Source organism: Naegleria lovaniensis (genome assembly GCF_003324165.1).
Source record: "Naegleria lovaniensis strain ATCC 30569 chromosome Unknown tig005, whole genome shotgun sequence".
Taxonomy (NCBI): Eukaryota; Heterolobosea; class Eutetramitea; order Acrasida; family Naegleriidae; genus Naegleria; species Naegleria lovaniensis.
Genome location: NW_025407827.1, coordinates 22,912 through 42,111, shown reverse-complemented (window position 1 = coordinate 42,111; position 19,200 = coordinate 22,912). Strand labels below are relative to the sequence as shown.

Sequence of the window (19,200 nt, the reverse complement as noted above, 5' to 3'; positions counted from 1 at the left end):
ACCTTTCGCACAATCATCACATGTCGTCGTTCTCTGAAAAGTTTTTCACACACACTAAAAAACAATTCACACACAAACGACAGCATGCTTCAAGAATTAGAATCAGAATTCACTCTCCAAAAGACCTCTCTCATTCAAAACATTCAACAAATTCTCTCCAATCTCATCCAAGCGTATCCTCATCAAGAGGATCATCCATGGAATGAAAAGAATTCTTCGTTTTTGGACAAACAACAAGAAAAATTAAAAAATCAATTACCATCAGGTCTTCCCGAAGCCTTTTTTCAAACTCTGAAACATTGGGTTCAATTCCAATCACCGATTGGACATGACCAACCGATTTTACCATGCCCTTTTAAACAGCATGAAGCAGTGAGTGTTTTGAAAGCGATGGAAGGTGCTTTGGCTCATCTCATTGGAACGGAACGTTTTTTGATGAACCTTTTTCCAACGTTGAAAATAGCAGCAATCATCATATTAATTATTATTCTGAAAAGACTCATGAAGAACAACAATCCACTCATAAACCCATTACAGTAAATTTAGATAGAGCCTTACTCTATCTCAATACAGTGGTATGGGCCTATGCAGAAGATCCCGTTACAATCATGAAGGCTCTCCCCAATACGGATTATCATTCGACGTTTCCTCCTGGCAATGTCTGGCGGTTTGCCTCGACCAATATTTACCAATGTCGGGATGGTCATTACTATCATTTGCATGGCTCGTTGAATGCAACTCCAACGTTTGAAATGTTGAAACTTCCTCCTTTTCTTGGAGAAGAGCAGAACAATGCTGCAGCTTCTTCTTCCACTCTCACAGAACAAGAAGCCTATGAAAGAATTGCACAGGTCATTAGGAACGATTGGAATTCTGATGAAATTGAATGGACAGCGAATGAAACCTATAAACAAGCTGGAACTCGATGTTGGACTCGTGAGGAATTTCTGGCGAGTGAGCATGGAAAAATTATTCATGAAAAACCATTGTGGGAGGTCGAGAAGGTGGTATTTGATCAGGTTGAAAAGCCAAGACCTTTGAGTCGTCTAGTTGTAGCTGCACAAAATGTTGACACCAAGTCAGAATTATCTTCACCCAATAATGAAAGTACTGTGAACAGAATTTTGGAAGGAGTCAAAGTATTGGTCTTTGGAAGAGCCATTGCAGCTCCAGCTATTGGTAGAAATTTGGCAGAATATGGTGCTCACGTTCTCAAAGTGATTGGTCCTCAAAATCCAGACGGCAGTGTCTTTCAGTTGGACAATGTGGGACAACATTCATGTTTTGTCGATTTAAAAACCGAGGAAGGAAAGAAACAAGTAGAATCTCTCATTATGGAAGCTGATGTGCTGATACAAGGATATCGACCTGGTGCATTGGAAAAATTAGGATTTGGTTTTGATCGAGTTAGCCAATTAGTACAATCTCGTGGTTATGGAATTGTGTATGTTTCTGAGGATTGTTATGGATCAGGAGGTCCTCTGTCACATCGTTCTGGATGGCAACAAATTGCAGATTGTTTTTCTGGAGTGGCCTGGGCCCAAGGAAGAGCTCTTGGTTTAGAGGAACCAGTCATTCCCTTATTGCCAATTTCGGATTATTGTTGTGGAGTGATGGGAGCATGTGCGGCATTGGATGGATTGTATCGTCGTTGTAAATATGGTGGATCTTATTACATGACCACTTCATTGACGAAATATAATGATTGGCTGCAAGAGTTGGGAATGTATCCAGACGAGGTTGTGAAGGAATTGATTCAATCTTTTGGTGTTTCTTATCGATGCCATGATAACATGTTAGCAATGACAACCAAAACTCTGGGTGGTCTTTTAAAGAAAATACCAAAAATCATGTTGGGAAATTTTGGCAAATTTGAAGAAACACCTTTCAAAATTCCAGTCAAGTATTTGAAGCCTGTTGTGTCCATACAAGACACGGTGAATGAATTTTTGTGTCCGCCAAGACCTCATGGATATGATAAGCCAGAATTTCCAAATTATCATTAATTACATAGGATGAATCGGAGTTTATTTGAGCGTTAAAATTCGTACGAATTGGAGTGTATTTTTTTTGAGCCAGACTAATGGTCAAACTACAGTATCATTTGAAAATTATTTATTTATAATTACAAAGATCAGGGTTATTAAATTTTTGAGGGCTAATGCAACTGCTCGCACAAACGAATCATGTGTTCTGCAGGCTTGTCATTGGTGTTACTTTGATAAAATTCTTGGAACAGCTCCAAAGCGCGTGGATACTCCTTTTCAAAGTATAATTGACATGCTTGATTATAGGAATTCCATTTGTTCTTCTTTTGTTGATCTGCCAATTCATACATCCACTCGTCTGTTAGTGACACACAGGTCAAGAGAGCATATGTTAAGACAAAACTGATATCGAAAAATGATAAACGTACCTTGTGAAACAGTCAATGACCCTCCCAATTCATAAACCTTGGTTGTGTGTTGTGGAGGTACTTCATGATTCAATGTCACCGACATGATGTAGGTATCATCTACACAATTCTTCGTGTCCACAAATCTCGTTTGGAATGATTTGGAACATGCAGCATTCACTTTTTCACAACACACAATCGGAATTTCCAATCGTTTCGACACTTCCATCAAGGATGCCAAATTACTCTTCGAACTACTCATAATTGTGAAATTCTTAAAATCATTCGAACCAATATTTCCACAAAAACATTCTTGACAAAGTATTGCAAATCGGAAAGTCATATTGTCGTAGAGTTGAGGTTTCTTTTTGACAAGTTCATGGTTCTTCCATTTCATATACTTGACAGAGAGAAGTTTGTCGTGAAGTTGTCGAGCGACTTGTGAAGCTTTTTCTTCGTGATTGGATTGATTAGAAGAAGCGTTGAAGGCAATAATGATGGAATCATTTTCAATGGAGGAAATGTGACCTCCTGATGCTCTTGAAATACTATTGACTTGATCGAAAACGTCACTAATTTTATAAAAATCCAAATGAATGTTAACTATAAATGGAACAAAAAATTTCCACTTACCTTAATAACATGACCGTCTCATTGGGACTAATGATATGAATCCACTCATTCAATCCATCCAAGTGAATTTCTAACAAGGTCACTCTTCGATGTTCCATATATAAGGAAAACTTGTTCACATTCGAAGTATTCTTTTTCGATGCGACTCGATGATACGATGAAGATTCCATCGATCGTGACGAACTCGATGCTCCATCACTTTTTTCACTTTCAGAAAATCTTCTTTTCGAAGAATGTCCTTTTTCAGAATCTTTTTCACTTTTTTGAAAGTTTCCTTGATCGTCCTCATTGTTGATTCCATTTTGAGAATTTTCAATTTCTGACAACAAGTGAGCTGGAATGAAACTTCGATATAATTTCATACGTTGTACCATATTCATGAAATGTTGTTGTAATTGTTTCACTTCAGAGAAGGCACCTCGTTCGTTGAGTTGAATTTTATCGAGATCCATTTGAGCCACACTCTCGAATAATTGAATTAAATGTTCGAAGGGTTTCACAATTTTCAATGAAACAAACACTCCCAAAATAATTCCAAAAGTGACAATTAAAATACTTCCAAAAATGGAAGCAATGATCGCAATAATGGTCGATCCAATGTAATTCCATTGAGGCATGGCCAAGACAACGATCCAATCAATGTAGTTTTTGGTACACATTCTCTCAACCATAATGTACATGGAAGAGGAAGTGAGAACAATCATGGAATTGCATGGAATTTGTTTCCAATTGTTTTGATACGAAGAGAGAATGATTTTTCCAATCGATTGAATGCCTGCATCGTCCACGGTTTCAGTGGTCTTTCTATTGAGACTTCCATCAGCGGCATATTCGGTAATGACCACCTCGCTGTCAACTATTCCAACATTTCCCTTATTAAGTAAAATTTTTACAAAAAAAATGTACTTACCAGCAATCAAGAATTCTGTTTCAGTCTCAACAATAAAACCTTTCGAATTTGGAATAGATTTCGTACGACTCTTCAAAAAGCTACTAATAGTATCTACTGTTAAATCCACAGCATAATAATACGAAAAATTATGAGAGGGTAACAATTGATTTCGATCCACAACACAATTCAAAATGGTAATAAACACATATTGTGGCATTGCAATCGATCCATAACTCAAGGTATATGCCTGTTCGTTCGGATGTTTTTCACACGTGTCAATAATCACAGACAAGTCATAAGTGGCCATTGTTTCATCGGGTGTGGAACTTCGATGACAATAATCATAGTAGGAAGAATTGTGACAATAGTAAACGGTTTGAATGTCTGGTGTAATGTTAAAAGTGGCAGGCATGGTATCTGTCCATAAAATAACTCCAAAACAATAATTGAGAGGATCGCCAACATAACCAGAAATGGTAATTCCATCTTGATATCTCAAACCACTCTATGGAAAATGTATTTCAAGATATAGGTGGTTATATTACCCATGTCATGATATCATTTGATTAGAATAGTTGTAATAATAGTTGATCATAGTTATTTCAATAATATTTAAAATATTTCAAAAATGTTTCACACTGAGAAGAACAACTAACCTTATAAGCACTATACATCTTTCTTTCAGAATTTTCATAATCATACATGGAAAAGCGATCCCCAACCAATTGTTGTTTCACTGCTTCATTCGCAATTGCCACTTCTCTCAACGTCTGCTCTGCATAATGAATAATACTCTTAAATTCACCATCTCGTTCTGAACTACTCAATCGAAAAACAGTTGGAGCAAAGGAACTCAACCAAGTCGCAGATAAAACCACAACACTTAACAAGATGAGACTTGAAATGAGGAGAATGAGACAACATTTGATGGAACGAAAGAATGAAAGGTTGGAATTTGTGGACACATTCGAAGAAGATAAGGAATGGCTTGAAGTGAGAGTGTTGTAAGGAGAGTTTTCGTATGCGTCTTGATCTTTCTGAGTGGTGGTCTCTTGAGGATGTATTTTCGTGCGTGCTGTCATGTGATCTACTGTCAGTAATCAATAATAATACAACTGTAGATACTGTTAGTAATCAAAATCTCTCTGAGAATATGAATCTGTTTTACAACAGTGTGCAAAGTTCTAGTAGAGAAAAAGGTAGTCTCAATTACTAGAATGGATTGTTTTTTTTTTGAGGTTGTCCAGCCATACATCACTCTAGTGACAGAATAGACAGAATGATGGCATCATTGTTGAAATCTCTCTTCATTGCTCAACACTAACCTTGCATCTCTCAATACAGAATTTGGCGAAATCTCTCAGAGAGTGAATCCCTCTCGAGACAGTTATGGTATGATAGAGGTCGGCGTTTGGTACCAATTTTGGAGAGTGCAGTAGCACAACATGAATTACAATCGGAAAAAACATCTTTCAAGTGACATCAATGACAGTCATACTGAGTCATTCAAAAATTGAACCTATTACCCGAACATTTACAATCATATCTCCATGAATGATGTTTGTAGATAGAATGACTCAAAGAATCGTTTGGTATGTCCTTCACAATAACATTGATCGATTCACAGTATTTGATTGAAATGAGATTCCATAATTCCCTATTAATTTGAATTCATTCAAAATGGGGAGATTCAATCGTCGTCACACACATGGATATTGAAACAAGCATGGCCATTGACCAAATTACAGTCCAAATTTCTTTAAATCATCCATCGAATTCAATGACTTGAACATGGTTTCCTGTAATAAATCCATCATGTGATCCACCATTCCATCCTTCCATGAAATAGCAATATGAGCATTTCCATTGGGATCATACAAGAAACAAGTTCGACCATCTTGTTCATTGACCACAAAATGTCCTCTCACATAATTTAAAAATCGTTCTGTAAAGATGGCTTCGTACGTTGTCAGAGCATCATGAGGACAAGTTCCCTTTATGGGTGTGTGAAAAACACATGTTCGATGTTTAAGCCAAACATCCAATAACGTGCCAACCACGTGACTCGCTCGTAAATAATTAGGTTGATATTCCTCAATGATTTGATCGTTGGCGTAGGGATTTGATCCTCTATGAAACGAAAGACTTCTCATTTCATCGACGATTGGACCCTCAAACCAAATACTATGAGTTACGGTGTGACCCACACAGAAGAAGTTAAATCCAGCTGAGAAAACCATTGCTGCTGCATATTGGTCTTGTCTTATATTGTGACATGAATGACAATGATATTCTTTTCCTCTTTCAAAGATTTGAGGAAGATCATGATCCACAGGAACAACACCACCTCCCATATAGACCAACTTGTTCACAAGCTCGGGTAAATGAGGATTCAGTTTCAGAGCCATTGCTACATTGGTCAATCCTCCCAATGACACAATGGTTAAATTTCCATTCAATTCTTGTGCCTTTTCCACAATAAATTCAGCTGCTTGTTTCGAATAGACTTTTTCCAATTCATGACGATCGAGAAAACAATTGCGTTGATTTTTCAATTCTTGAATTTCATCATCTGAGAATAAACCAATTCCTTCGGTTTCAGAATGCCAACAAGGTAACACAACAGGTTCATTCATTGGATAATTAGAACCTGTTACGACTGGAATGTCCAACTTGAAATTCAAATCCTGTTCATGAGCTTGAATGATTTTTCGAGAGACTGCGGATCGAATTTCAACATGTCCATACACTGTAGTAACTCCAACAATACGAACACATTCTCGAGGTAAATGCAATAATGAAAGAAGAGCCAATGAATCATCAATATCCGACGCAATATCCGTATCGAAAATGAGATGATGAACGACGAGTTCCGAAGAGTTTTGAGTTGATACTTTATCGTCATGATTTGGAACAAGGAAATGATGATGATCCTGGTTGTTATTGGAATTTTCATATCCCCGGATCCGAGTTCCATCATATGGATGTTGTTGAGCCTTTAGAATATTGTCCAAGGATTCATCATTGAAATCATTCAAACGATTCTTAATTTCAGAAATGCGTTCTGTAAATGGATTGGAATGGGTATTGTGCGAATTTTGATGATTGGTGTTATTGTTATTTAATGATGAAAATTGTTGATTGTTTTGTCCCATTTTTTGTTTGTAAAATGTTCAATTATTGAGATCTTTACAACATTAAAATGACACACGGAGGTTTAACTCGAGCCAAAATGGCAAAGTTATTTCGTAAAGAATTGTTGTCTGATTATAAAACGCAGAAAATAATTATTTTCCGCTTCTTGCACAATAACCTTTTTGAATGACCAAAATTTCTTCTAACAAATTGATGGAGGAACTGATAAACAAAACGATTGTGTGGCACATTTGAAATTTAGTTCCAAAATTCAATCAGTCACGTTAAGGAATTTTTTATTATTTCATCATTTAAAGCGAAGGGGATAACTTACAAAAAAAAGGACACACGATGGTTTAACTCGAGCCAAAGTTGGTGTGTTGACTGCGTCTAGGCCCTTGTGTGTCACTTATAAATTTCGTCAAGATTTTGTGTGACTTTGTTTTTGTAAAGTGTCGAAACTCTTTACAAAAACAAAAAAAATAATGGTGCACTAAAAATCAATTTCAAAAAAGTCGAATCTATTTAAAAAAGATCCATTATCCTGCATTCAATCTCGAGAAGAACCCTCTTAAAACTGTTTGATTAAACACCAGGAAGCTTGGGTTCAAGTGCAGAATTGAAAAAATAGGACAACTACCACAGCCTTTCGGAGTGGAACGTTTTTTTACTATTAATTAGCTTTTTATATTTAGTAAACTTTATATTCAAAGGCTCTAAATCTCATCATGGGAAGGAAGAAGGCACACGGAGGAAAGATTACACTTTCTCTTGCTCAATTTCAAGATCAAATGATTGCAGAAACTGAGTTGTTAATTTCCGAAGGCTGGTTGGAACATGATGAAACAAGCACACGACCAAATAGTATTAGTGCGGAACAACATGATCCATCAATAATGAATAATGATCATTCAGTCAATAATCATCTAAAACAATCGGTTGCAAAAGACATGATGACTTTTCATACGGAATGGAATGCTGAAAAGACTCATCAACTTGTTGGACAATTCGATCATCCTCATCATCACCATACGACGAGTAATCATTTAGATCTTGCTGATGAAGTTTCCGGTGAATCCACGTTAGAAGCAGATCTCCGTTTAGCTCTCGCTTTACAAGAAGAAGAAGATTATGCGTTTGCTTCTCATTGCGCCAATCGGGAATATAATAACTATCATCCCATGCGTGTATCGGTTCATCCTGGAGGAGGTATTCAAATAGGAGGAAATTCTGGCTTTGATTTACAACAGAGATGTACCCGAGCGAATCAATTGAAAGTCATGGTCGTTGAAGATGAGAGTTATATTCGTAAGAATCCCAATAATCAACCACAATCAACCACTCGGAGAAATAGTACTTATAGTGGAGTTGTGGGAGGAGCTTGTAACATGTTGTTTGATGATTATGAATTGTGTGGCGATGATGATTCATTGTATGCCATGATGAATGGTGATTTTGATGAAGATGACGAAGAAGACGAGGACTTGGACACTGAAAATAGTTATGACGAGGACTTTTTCGATCATATGGAGGATGATATTGGTGACAATGACCGAGAACAAGACGAGTCGTATTGTGTTGGTTCTGAACAAGATTCTTCATCTCGTCAATCAACAGCAGCAGCATGTAGTAAGAGTCTTGAAGAAGAAGGAACCTCAATACCTGTAAATATTAAGCGAAGAAATTCGAGTGCCCATTCAAAATCCAATAATGGGAATTCTTCGAGTCTTGACGGTAGCTCCCACTCGTTTGAAAAGAAAAAGGACAATTCTGGTGGTCGTCTCCCTAAAAAGCAATATTTAGAAAACAATATCAATCGTGTGGTCATCCCTTCACATGTGAGAAGTGCCATCTACACCAGTGAAAGAAAACAAATTGAAAAAAAGATTAAGGAAGGCAACAAGATGGAAGATAGAGCTACTGTCGAAGGAGTTATGGACAAGAAGACTCGAATGATGCTCTACAAGTTTAGAAATAATGGTACTCTTGACTCCATTAATGGATGTTGCAGCACTGGAAAAGAGGCCAATGTGTATCATGCCACTGCAGGTCAACCATATGAAGGAAATGTGATTGAGAATATTCCTGGAGCCTCCATGAATACATCAACCACCTCTCAGGGAGAAGAGGCATCACCCCATACATGTAGTAACAATGATGATGACGACATGATGAGAACTGATCTTGCAATCAAAATTTACAAAACAAGTGTTTTGGAGTTTCGTGATCGAGATCGTTATGTGACTGGTGATAGAAGATTTAAACATGGCTATTGTAAAAGCAATCCAAGAAAGATGGTTTCTGTATGGGCAGAGAAGGAACTTCGTAATTTAAGACGTATGGATGAAGTTGGTATTCGAGTGCCCAAAGTCATTGCTCTCAAACAGCACATACTCATTATGGAATTTATTGGAAAGGGCGGAAGATGTGCTCCTCGATTGAAAGAGGCAAACATTCCAAATTCCAAACTCAAACCTCTCTATTTGGATATCATCAAAACAATGCGAACCATGTATCATAAGGCCAAACTTATTCATGCTGACCTTAGTGAGTATAACATTCTTCTCTACAAAGGTATTCCATACTATATTGATGTGTCACAGAGCGTGGAGCACGATCATCCTCATGCACTCGAATTCTTGCGTAAAGACTGTGAAAACATTAAGAACTTTTTCGAACGAAAAGGACTAGGACTGAATGATATTTTGACCACTAAGGAGCTGTTTGATTTTGTTACCGATGTCAATATTAGTGAAGAAATCATTGATGGCTATTTGGACAAGATGTTTTCCAAAATTGAAAAACGTCCACCCGTTCTCAATGAGCAAGAACAAGTCCAAGCTGAAATTTTCAAGCAAGTTTTTATACCTAGAGCACTTATTGAAATTGAGGATCCACTCGATCATCAATCAGCAGTCGACACGGATGACGTATTCTTCTACAAGAGTGTGACTGGAATTAACGATAATTTAACTGCTTCCACTAATATTCCTTATGGTTTAACCGCACAAGAAATGTATGAAATTACTGGAAAGCCATTACCAGAAGAAGAGGAACAAGATGACGAAAATGACAATGATGAAAGTAACGACAAAAATACATGTGACGCATCTGCCTCTTCATCTCCACATCTTGATCAACATGTGGATCCCAATGACACGAGCTTTAAACAAGATCGAAAAGAATGGAAACAACTTGTCAAGCAACAAAATCGCGAAAAACGTCAAAACAAGACTCCTAAAAAAGTCAAAAAGCAAATCCTCAAACACACCACTCGAAAACCTTAACTCGCATTATATTAAAATGAAATTCTGAGTCGTTCGACCAAGATGAAAAATCAAAAAAATTGAAAAACAAAACGGCTACTGACCGATTGCTACACCCTTAATTTGGAGTTGATCAAACAACAGGTGAAAACGCACAACAACAACAACCATTTCAAAGTGAATGCCATGCCTATGAAAGAAGAGTTGAAGGAATCAATCTTGAAACAAACACATTCATCAAAATCATCATCCACTCATTCCGTTAGCACGATACGTGAGTATAGAGAGGATGATGAAGAGGATCATTCCGATCTGAGCGAGATTTCTTTGGATCTTCATTCAACCTCATCGTTAGGTCATTCGCATCAACCACGGCATGTTTCTTTTCAACAGCTAGGGGATGAGAATGAACATCCTTCTTTTGTTCATTCTATTAAGGAAGATCCATTGAAAGTACCCAATTACTTCTCACCTCCACGATTGGTCATGGCGGATGATGAGGAAACGATCCGACCAGTTCTTTCCAAACCTCAAACACCATCGCAAGTACACTCAAAGGAAAATCAACATTCAGGATCCAAAGAAACGTCATCATCATCAACAACAACTAACAACAAAACGAATTGCAAAACGAATTGTATTATTGAACAAGATGTAAGGCCAAAACATGATGAATCCAACAACATTACGGCTGCATCTCCCATTTCTTCTTCATCCATGCTCCGAAGAGACTCTCATTCCGCTTCTTCTCCGATTCTGAACTCGTCCATAATGAACAATCCTCTCATGAGCTCTTCCTTCATCTTGAATTCTTCTTTTATTAATAATGAAGAAGATATTGGAGAATCACTCACCAGTACCATGATGGATGAATATATGACCAACAACAAGAGCACCAACAAAACCAAAAACCTCTTAAAATCGTCAAGTTCAGAAAAAACAACACCTCCACCTTTACTTTCATCGAGATCGAACTTGTTTGATAAACTTTCGAGTTTCAAGTCTAATTTACAATCAAAATCGTCGAGCCAAGATTTACAAGAGTTGCCTCAAGTACCTCATGAAGACGATGAAGAAGGTTTTTTGAATGATATAATTTTGTCAACACCAAACAGTGGAAGTAAGCATCATTATGCTCATCATCAACATCATGTACATTTTCATGGACCAACCATTCCATATTTACCCAATTCTCATTTACCACCGCTGGTGTCGCCCATTTCTAAAAGCAACACTACTAATTGGATAGAATTGAAAATGAAAATGGATGATATTGCAAACTCAGTGGGAAGTGGTGGCTCTTCATCGAATTCTGTTGCGACAGAGTTGTTTTTAGCAGCCCAAGAGGGTGACATTGACCTTTTGCGTACCCTGTTAGAATCGAAAAAGGTCAATATTAATGCAAAGGATAAGGATGGATTTGGCCAAACGGCATTGCATTATGGCTGCTGGTTTGGAAATCAAAAAGTGGTCGAGTATTTGATATCAAGAAAGGCAGATATCAATGCTGTCAATAATGTAAGTTGGTGTTGAATTATTCTCAAGTTGATTCATGTTTACATGCTATGGAATGTGTTACAACATTTTCGTGTAGTATAACCAAACTCCACTCCATGAAGCCACTTACCGAGGGCAATTAAATCTTGTCAGATTGTTGTTGAAAAATGGAGCTGACAAGAATGTGACGGATCATGTTGGTGAGAAGGCCATTGATTACGCCAAGAAGAAGAAGAATGAGGCTACTAATTTCACAAGCGAGAATGTCTATAAGGAAATTATCAAAACGATTGAGAGCTATGCAGCTGATGAAAGTTTACCATCTAATCAGAAAAAATCCAGTACTAGTAAATGTTGCTTTCAGTAGTGATGACAATCTTGTGATTAACTTTCCCATTTGCAAAATATTGAATTACAGCCATTATTTTAAATTAATAAATAATGTTATATTAATTCATAGTAATATGTAACAAATGTTCATGAAAAATATAACGTGTGGAGAATCACCATCTCAAAATTCTATTGTTGCAATCTCGGTATTCTAGTATTACAGATAATTGTAAATAATAAATAAGTCGTAAGATATTAAGTCTTTGTTGAGCTATTTCTAATTTTGTGACACTACCAGTGAGGTCTTATCACCAGAAATGTCCAATCTTAAAACGCCTCCAGTTAATTTGATCGTTTGTGGACACTTCAAACCTCCGTCAGTGCCTCCAAATGACACCATCGTATATTTTCCAACAAATAAACTCATTTCACCAGACGGAAGTGATAATTGTTCTACTTTTGTTTCTTGAATATTGGTTGAAGATGTAAGAATACAGGCTTTAAAGGTTTTAGAACTGCCTGCTGGAGAGTACATTAATTGCAAGCCACTATCAAGTTCATCAATGAAGTATTTCACAAGAGCCTCCGAAAATACTACAATTACAGAGCGGAATTGTGTGTGCTTTGCAGCTTCGCTGGAAAACCATCTTTCTGCTTTTTCTTCAATTTGTTTAAAGCTTTGTTCGTGAGCCTTGTTTTTAAGAACGGATTGTTCTGTCAGTTTCACTTCCCATCGTTTTCTGTCGTGCTGGAGTGTTATGGTTGTACCTGCATCCGATCCTCTGATGAGTTGTGTGACAGGTAGCATCAAGAGTTGGGTTGTCATATGGTGATGAGAGGTGACATTTAATGTTCGTCACAAATGTTCCATATAAAATTACAAAATCAAAATTTCAGAAGGACAAGATGAGATCATCATTATAAACATCCATAACATCAGTTCGCCACCATCATCACGATGAAATATATCATACAATATATCAATTCATATGGCATCGAGTTCAGTAGTTTCAATCAAAGGATATCAAAAACAATTCATATGACATTAGATTCACACTATTGAATAAACACAATCATTGACATTTTGACTCACCTTGTATTGAACGACTTTCCAGCCTTGTTTTGCATCTGAAAGAATTGTAATTCATTCAAAGTTGTTAATACTTTGGACAAACTTTCTCTCTTCTCATCATCACCTCCCGCAAATAACAAATGATGAATCCTATGAATATTACCCGATTCCTCTGTAAATTCAAATTTATTCTCGGTACAATCCAAAACAATCATTCTTCTATTTCCGATCGTGAGTTCTGAACTTGTATTGGTTTTGATGATACTCAGCTTGAATGAGGAGAGATCAGCCTGTAATGGCATATTCGCAGCAAGAGAGGGTGTACCCGATTCTTTCGTGGAATGATTGCCTCCCATTTTTTTTGTTGTTTTTTTTTGAAACCTTCTAAATTAGTGGCAGTATTCTTTAAAGTGAGATGAAATTTTAAACCCAATTATTAAATAACCGATAACCGTTACCTTTTTTCTATTCACTAAATAATCGGTGATTCCGAATCTTGATGAATGTGGTGTTGTTCAAGATTAGAGTCTTCTTCCAACTCTAATCATGAATAAATTTATTTGAGTGTTAAAGTAGAAGAGAAATTGGGTGAGTGTTCAACAACAATTACAACAACTAGACAGTAGTGGTGGTGGTTGCTGTGTGTTGTGCCTTGGGTTTAAAATAGTTCATAATGCTATTGATCTTCTTCTTCTTTGAATCATCCGCAGTGGTTGCTGTTGAGGAGGAAGGTAATGGTACAATATTTTCCTTATTCTCATCTGAGACAGATACTTTCACTTCATGTTCCACTACCGCAGCAGTAGTAGCAGCAGGAACAGAATGATGCAATTCATGGTCATTGAAAGCATGTACTTGAGGCTGAACGTTCACAATGGTACCCGTAGCATCAGTTGGAGCAGCAGAGGGTGATGTACTTGTGCTTGGTGGATTCTTCTTTTCCTTCTTGCTCTTCTTCTTTTCTCTCTTCTTCTTGGATCCTTCTTCGTCGTGTGACTTGTTTTTCTTTTCTTCCTTGCCAAGTGTGGTTTCGTCCTTCTTTCTCTTTTTTGCTTCATTCTTCTTCTTCTTGGGCTTTTCTTCTGGGGTGGTTTTTTCATCAGTAGCTACTGAAGAAGTTTCTTCTGGTTTAGGTAATCGAGGAGCACGCTTAAAGATCTTCTTGGTGCTTCCATTGGATTGGTCCTTCTTTGATTCCTTTTTCTTCTTTGATGGAAGGGTTGTGGTACTGGATTGAGAAATTGATTGAAGCTTATCACTACTACTGGTCACAGCGTTTACAACTTGGGAGGCATCCTCAGCAGTGGTGATTAAGGTGGTGCTTTCAGAAGTCATAGCAGTGACAAAATCTTGTGGTGGCAAATTATTCATTGAAGTCTCCTCCATGGCATTCTGATTGTCAATAGCCATGCTAACCAAAGCTTGCCCAACAGGTTCGGGTGTTTGGAAAATGTCACTATTTGCTTCGGTAGTAGCTGACAGATTATTCAAAAGTGGAGTGTCCTTCTTCGTGACATCCTTCTTATTGCTAGTAGTGGCAGCAGGTGTCGTCTTCTTCTTGGCTGAGGTCTGTTTCTTTGGTTTTTTAGGACTGAAGAGGGATTCGGTAGATTGTTTGGTAGTTTTTGCTTGAGGTGCATCCATCGTGCCATTGGATCCTGTTTCCACCTTTTTCACTTTCTTTGCAAACATGTCCATCAAACTCAATTGCTTGCCTTGAGACTTGTTTTGCTTTTCCTCAATTTTAATTTCTTCCCAAGATTTAGAGAAGAGTTTTTGTTGACGAGTGGTGCCTCTTCCTTTTTGTTTGGAAGATTTCTTCTTCTTCTTCTTTTTGGTGCCATAACTTTCGTCAAAGTCCTCATCGTCGAGATCTTCGTCGTCTTCATCCTCTTCATATTCAAATTCATCTTCTTCATCAAAGTCCATATCGTCTTCACCATCGTCATCATTCTTGCCACGCGCAGACTTGTGGGCATAATTCTTTCCGTACTTGTTTCGATTAAAGAAGGAATACGAGTTGACATGAATATCATCAGGTAAATCTGTGACAACAAAATCCTCGTTAAACGGAATCTCTGGATTTGTTTTGAAATGCTCCTCTCGTTTAGAGGCCTTAACGGCTTCCATGGCTTGCAACTTTTTAAGCTTGAGTTCGTATTGCATCAATTGGCGCTTGAAACCATCATTGATACGATCTCGTCCGTCAATCTTTTCTGTGACATGTTCATAACAATCCTTTAGAGACATTTTCAGGTGTTTCATTCCAAATGCAATGAGTGTTGAGACACTTCTACTACGACCTTCTCGACAGTGAATCAAGACCTTTCGGTCTGGATACTCTTCGAGAAATCTCTGAATGATTGCAATGGCCTCATCAAAATACTCAGAAATGAGAATCTCACTCGAGTCCTCAATAGAGATTTTGTGATAAATAATTGGATGATTCAATTTCACAGATCGATAGATGGCAATGGGTTTTTTACGACTTGGTGTGGTCTTCTTGGAAGATGATCTCTTCTTTGAGGAAGATTTCTTGGGTGTTGTGGCTTTCTTTTGATTGGGTGTTGTCAATGAATGTTCTTCTTGATTCAACATATTGGCATCATCAACCATGGACAAGTGACTGGCCTCAGAAGCCATCGAATCAAGAGTATTCGATGAAGAGAAGCGAGAAATTGCATCACTCATGCTCGACATTCGACTACTCTCTTCAGGAACAATGAAAGCATTACTGGACATGACACTCTCAGAATCATCGACAAGCATTGGATCTGAAGAGGCAGCAGAGACCAAGGAGAGTTGACTTGCTGTTGGTACTGCGTTCATGTTGTCATCCAAAAGAGCGGAAGAGCTTGAAGAATATTGAGAAGGAACAAGTAAATATTCAGAGACTGTTGTTGTGGTCGTCATGGAAGGATGAGAGAGTTGCTCATGATTGGAAAGGTCCATAAATCCGTGTTGTGTTGGAGTTGATACATTCGTGTTATGCTTCAGAGAAGGAGGAGTGGGAATGAACTTTTCCTCATCTAAGGAGAGCAAGATACGAGAGGAAGAGTTTTCATCTTCTTCTTCTTGAGGGAATGATGTAAGAGAAGCCTTCTTTGGTGTAATGTTTTCATCTTCTTCATCAAACACCAATTCATCCATACCTTCCGAGGATTGAGAGAGGCTTCTCATCATTTCGGTTTGTTCATGTTTTCGTAGCTTGATTTTAATTTCAGTCTTGTTCTCAAAATGATTATCAATATTGTCGGTTACGTTAATGACGAGACCAATGTTTTGTTCTTTGAAGAGGTGAATATCACAGGCATCATCTTTGTTTCCGAGTAGAATTCTGTCAAATACTTCCATGATGGTGATGTAGAAATGTTGTGTTTTGGAAAAGAGGGTTGTTGTTGTTATTCGGGCGATGGGATCGGGTTCTACACAATTTCATGCATGGAATAAAAATAATATTGCCAGATAATCAATATTGCTGCTTTAGAGTAGCTTTGCTCGTGTGGGATAATGATGCACTCTAGTGGAATTCGATCAATCAACAACGAGAGAGTGATCGGTGGGCAATATTTTATAATTTGTGAAAATTTGAGTTTAATTGTGTAACGGTCAGAAATGGCGCCTTTACTTTTTGAGCTGGAATTCGAAAGACAAGAGTGACAACCTTCACACAAGACACACAAGTTAAATCTTTGAAGGACAACAAATTGTTCATTCAATGTTTGACTCCAATTCTTACATATTTGAAAAAACCATTCGTTCAACGTTTATCAATGTTTAACCAACGTTCTCCAACCATAAAAAAATGTTTGGGGCATTCACAGCCTCGTTATCCTCATCTCTATCGTCGTCATCTCCATTTCATCATCCGAGCGGCAACAATAACCACAATGATGCCGCCGGAATACAATCATCATCGTGGGCACTACATGATTTCATTTCCTCCCTCCTTTCCAAAACACTGAGTTCTGTATTGTATGAAATTCAAAATACAAATCACCACTTGAGGTCATTATTCTCTTCGGAAAGTTCTTATCATCACAATGCTCACACTTCAAATACAATACTGACATCTCCATCATCACTATCGACAAGTATGGCATCAGTACCACCAACAACATCTGTGCCGACTAGTTTCTTTTCCATCATCCATTCTTCCGCCTCTTCTGGGTCATCTCCATTCCTTCCACAACAACAACAAAACAGCATTTTGAGCACAATCATCAGCCGTCCCCTCTCGGATTTGTACATTCCTTTCAATTTTACCAATGGCACTTCTGCAACCACACAATCACTCATGATTGCAGATTCTGTACTGGAATATGTTGGAGTTGGATTTTGCCTTCTGCTGCTCGCCTTTTATTTGACTATACTCATTCTTGTACTGAGGAAGAGGAACAACTTCTTCTTGTCACTATGGCCCTCTAGAGTTTTAGTTTTGTGTGGAGTGATTTCACACATGTTTTTTAGTATAATTGCATTACTCTCCCAACAGGATTGGTGGACTCAAATTCGGAGTGCCAACACTTTACAGGATTCTGTCAGCATGTCGAATAATGTACTATGTCGCATTTCCTATCCTCTAGAGTTTATATCGTTGGTAACTGCATTGAGCGCAGTGTTATTTATCATTACCCATAACCTTTCACCGAGAAGGAAACCAGACCGTTCTGCCTCCATGTACTCGAGAAAAGCATCGATTCATAATGGCGTCCTCTCAACACATGCCACAGTTGATAGTGGTGTCTCATCCTCCTCATCCCCATATCACAAACGAAATGCTTCTGTTGTAGACATTTTGGCTCACGAAGATGTCGACGCAACAATGTCTCTCACTGGAACCACAATTGAGGACGGCTCTGTGAAGCCTCTACTTCGGTCACATTCGACCTCTAAAAGCATTACCGAAATGCGTACTCACACCCGAAGGAAATCAGAACCTAACGTAAAACATGCACCCTCACAAACAGATTCGAATATTCAAATCATTGAAACATCAACATCACCAAGGTCCAACTCATCTAAACATAATGGATCGGAGCAAAATAATAACCAAACATCTCACTCGGCTGCGACATTTAAAATTGATAGCGCTCCATTGATTCAACAATTTCAAAAAACAAATCCAACGATCAATGTACAAAAAGATAATAAGGCAATCATTGCTAAAACCCTTATCATTGTAGGATTATTTGCTTCAATTCAAATTACAGGAATTATTGTTGATTTAATTTTAACTTACACGATTGGTCACAACGGTTTGGAATTTCTCTTCAATCACGTCACTAGATCGAGTGGCTATTGTGCCCTCCCTACCTCTTCACTCCTTATACAAGGCATGTTTTTCTTCCCGTATTTTATTGCATTTAATATGTATAGCGTGAGGCTTTACAAGAAGTTGGTGAATAAGAGAATGAGACGACGAATATTGGCTTGCCAAATTATTATTACGTCACTCTTTGTAATTTTTGGAATTTTAGGAAAATCAGGCGAGAGTATTTTCACAATTTTACAATCCATTGATACAGATCAGAGCTTCTTGTTTGATGTGTTAGTGAGATTATTTGGAGTGGTGCAATCTCTGGCATGTGACATTCTTATTGGCCTATTTGTTATTGTGTATTTTGTAGTGCTTCCTCTTGCGGACTCTATGAAAACTGATAATTTCTACTCCAAGCAAATGTCGACTCTGTCCAACACCTCTCCTTCCCAATCTCAATTTGTGTAATCCTAGTTTAACATGATGAAAGCGTTGAAACCATAATGGCGATAATGTAACGATTTGTCCATTCCCTCAATGTAACGTTCTTGTGTTGGTGATATTGTATCATTACAAGCAAGCTCTGAGGATAAAAATTGTTTCAAAGGTAACTAGCTAATGGACACTTTTAGGCATCCTATCAGCAACGATCATTGATTTGCCTATTTTCGGAGTAATATGGTGCTTAATTACTTGAGAACAGTAATTTAAAGCGGGGAC

General features: G+C 37.7%; 8 protein-coding genes across 8 annotated transcripts; 4 read left to right on the top strand and 4 right to left on the bottom strand.

The window, feature by feature from the left end:
- Window positions 1-84: 84 nt before the first annotated feature.
- C9374_012387 (uncharacterized protein) lies at window positions 85-2,006 on the top strand (the record flags this gene model as incomplete). Its single annotated transcript, XM_044688147.1, has 2 exons — window positions 85-372; window positions 498-2,006. The coding sequence occupies 2 exons, from the start codon at window positions 85-87 to the stop codon at window positions 2,004-2,006; spliced, it is 1,797 nt and encodes a 598-aa protein (XP_044554029.1).
- Window positions 2,007-2,158: 152 nt separating this feature from the next.
- On the bottom strand, window positions 2,159-5,002 carry C9374_012386 (uncharacterized protein; the record flags this gene model as incomplete). The annotated part of the gene is made up of 5 exons (XM_044688146.1): window positions 2,159-2,346; window positions 2,417-2,967; window positions 3,029-3,884; window positions 3,939-4,425; window positions 4,577-5,002. The coding sequence occupies 5 exons, from the start codon at window positions 5,000-5,002 to the stop codon at window positions 2,159-2,161; spliced, it is 2,508 nt and encodes an 835-aa protein (XP_044554028.1).
- Window positions 5,003-5,662: 660 nt separating this feature from the next.
- C9374_012385 (uncharacterized protein) lies at window positions 5,663-7,075 on the bottom strand (the record flags this gene model as incomplete). The annotated part of the gene is made up of 1 exon (XM_044688145.1): window positions 5,663-7,075. One exon carries the CDS (start codon window positions 7,073-7,075, stop codon window positions 5,663-5,665), a length of 1,413 nt encoding a protein of 470 aa, XP_044554027.1.
- A 708-nt stretch (window positions 7,076-7,783) lies between these two features.
- Window positions 7,784-10,342, top strand: C9374_012384 (uncharacterized protein; the record flags this gene model as incomplete). The annotated part of the gene is made up of 1 exon (XM_044688144.1): window positions 7,784-10,342. The coding sequence occupies one exon, from the start codon at window positions 7,784-7,786 to the stop codon at window positions 10,340-10,342; it is 2,559 nt and encodes an 852-aa protein (XP_044554026.1).
- Window positions 10,343-10,507: 165 nt separating this feature from the next.
- On the top strand, window positions 10,508-12,185 carry C9374_012383 (uncharacterized protein; the record flags this gene model as incomplete). The annotated part of the gene is made up of 2 exons (XM_044688143.1): window positions 10,508-11,839; window positions 11,916-12,185. The coding sequence occupies 2 exons, from the start codon at window positions 10,508-10,510 to the stop codon at window positions 12,183-12,185; spliced, it is 1,602 nt and encodes a 533-aa protein (XP_044554025.1).
- A 240-nt stretch (window positions 12,186-12,425) lies between these two features.
- On the bottom strand, window positions 12,426-13,576 carry C9374_012382 (uncharacterized protein; the record flags this gene model as incomplete). Its single annotated transcript, XM_044688142.1, has 2 exons — window positions 12,426-12,930; window positions 13,242-13,576. 2 exons carry the CDS (start codon window positions 13,574-13,576, stop codon window positions 12,426-12,428), a joined length of 840 nt encoding a protein of 279 aa, XP_044554024.1.
- Window positions 13,577-13,835: 259 nt separating this feature from the next.
- C9374_012381 (uncharacterized protein) lies at window positions 13,836-16,574 on the bottom strand (the record flags this gene model as incomplete). Its single annotated transcript, XM_044688141.1, has 1 exon — window positions 13,836-16,574. The coding sequence occupies one exon, from the start codon at window positions 16,572-16,574 to the stop codon at window positions 13,836-13,838; it is 2,739 nt and encodes a 912-aa protein (XP_044554023.1).
- Window positions 16,575-17,025: 451 nt separating this feature from the next.
- On the top strand, window positions 17,026-18,948 carry C9374_012380 (uncharacterized protein; the record flags this gene model as incomplete). The annotated part of the gene is made up of 1 exon (XM_044688140.1): window positions 17,026-18,948. One exon carries the CDS (start codon window positions 17,026-17,028, stop codon window positions 18,946-18,948), a length of 1,923 nt encoding a protein of 640 aa, XP_044554022.1.
- Window positions 18,949-19,200: the final 252 nt, after the last annotated feature.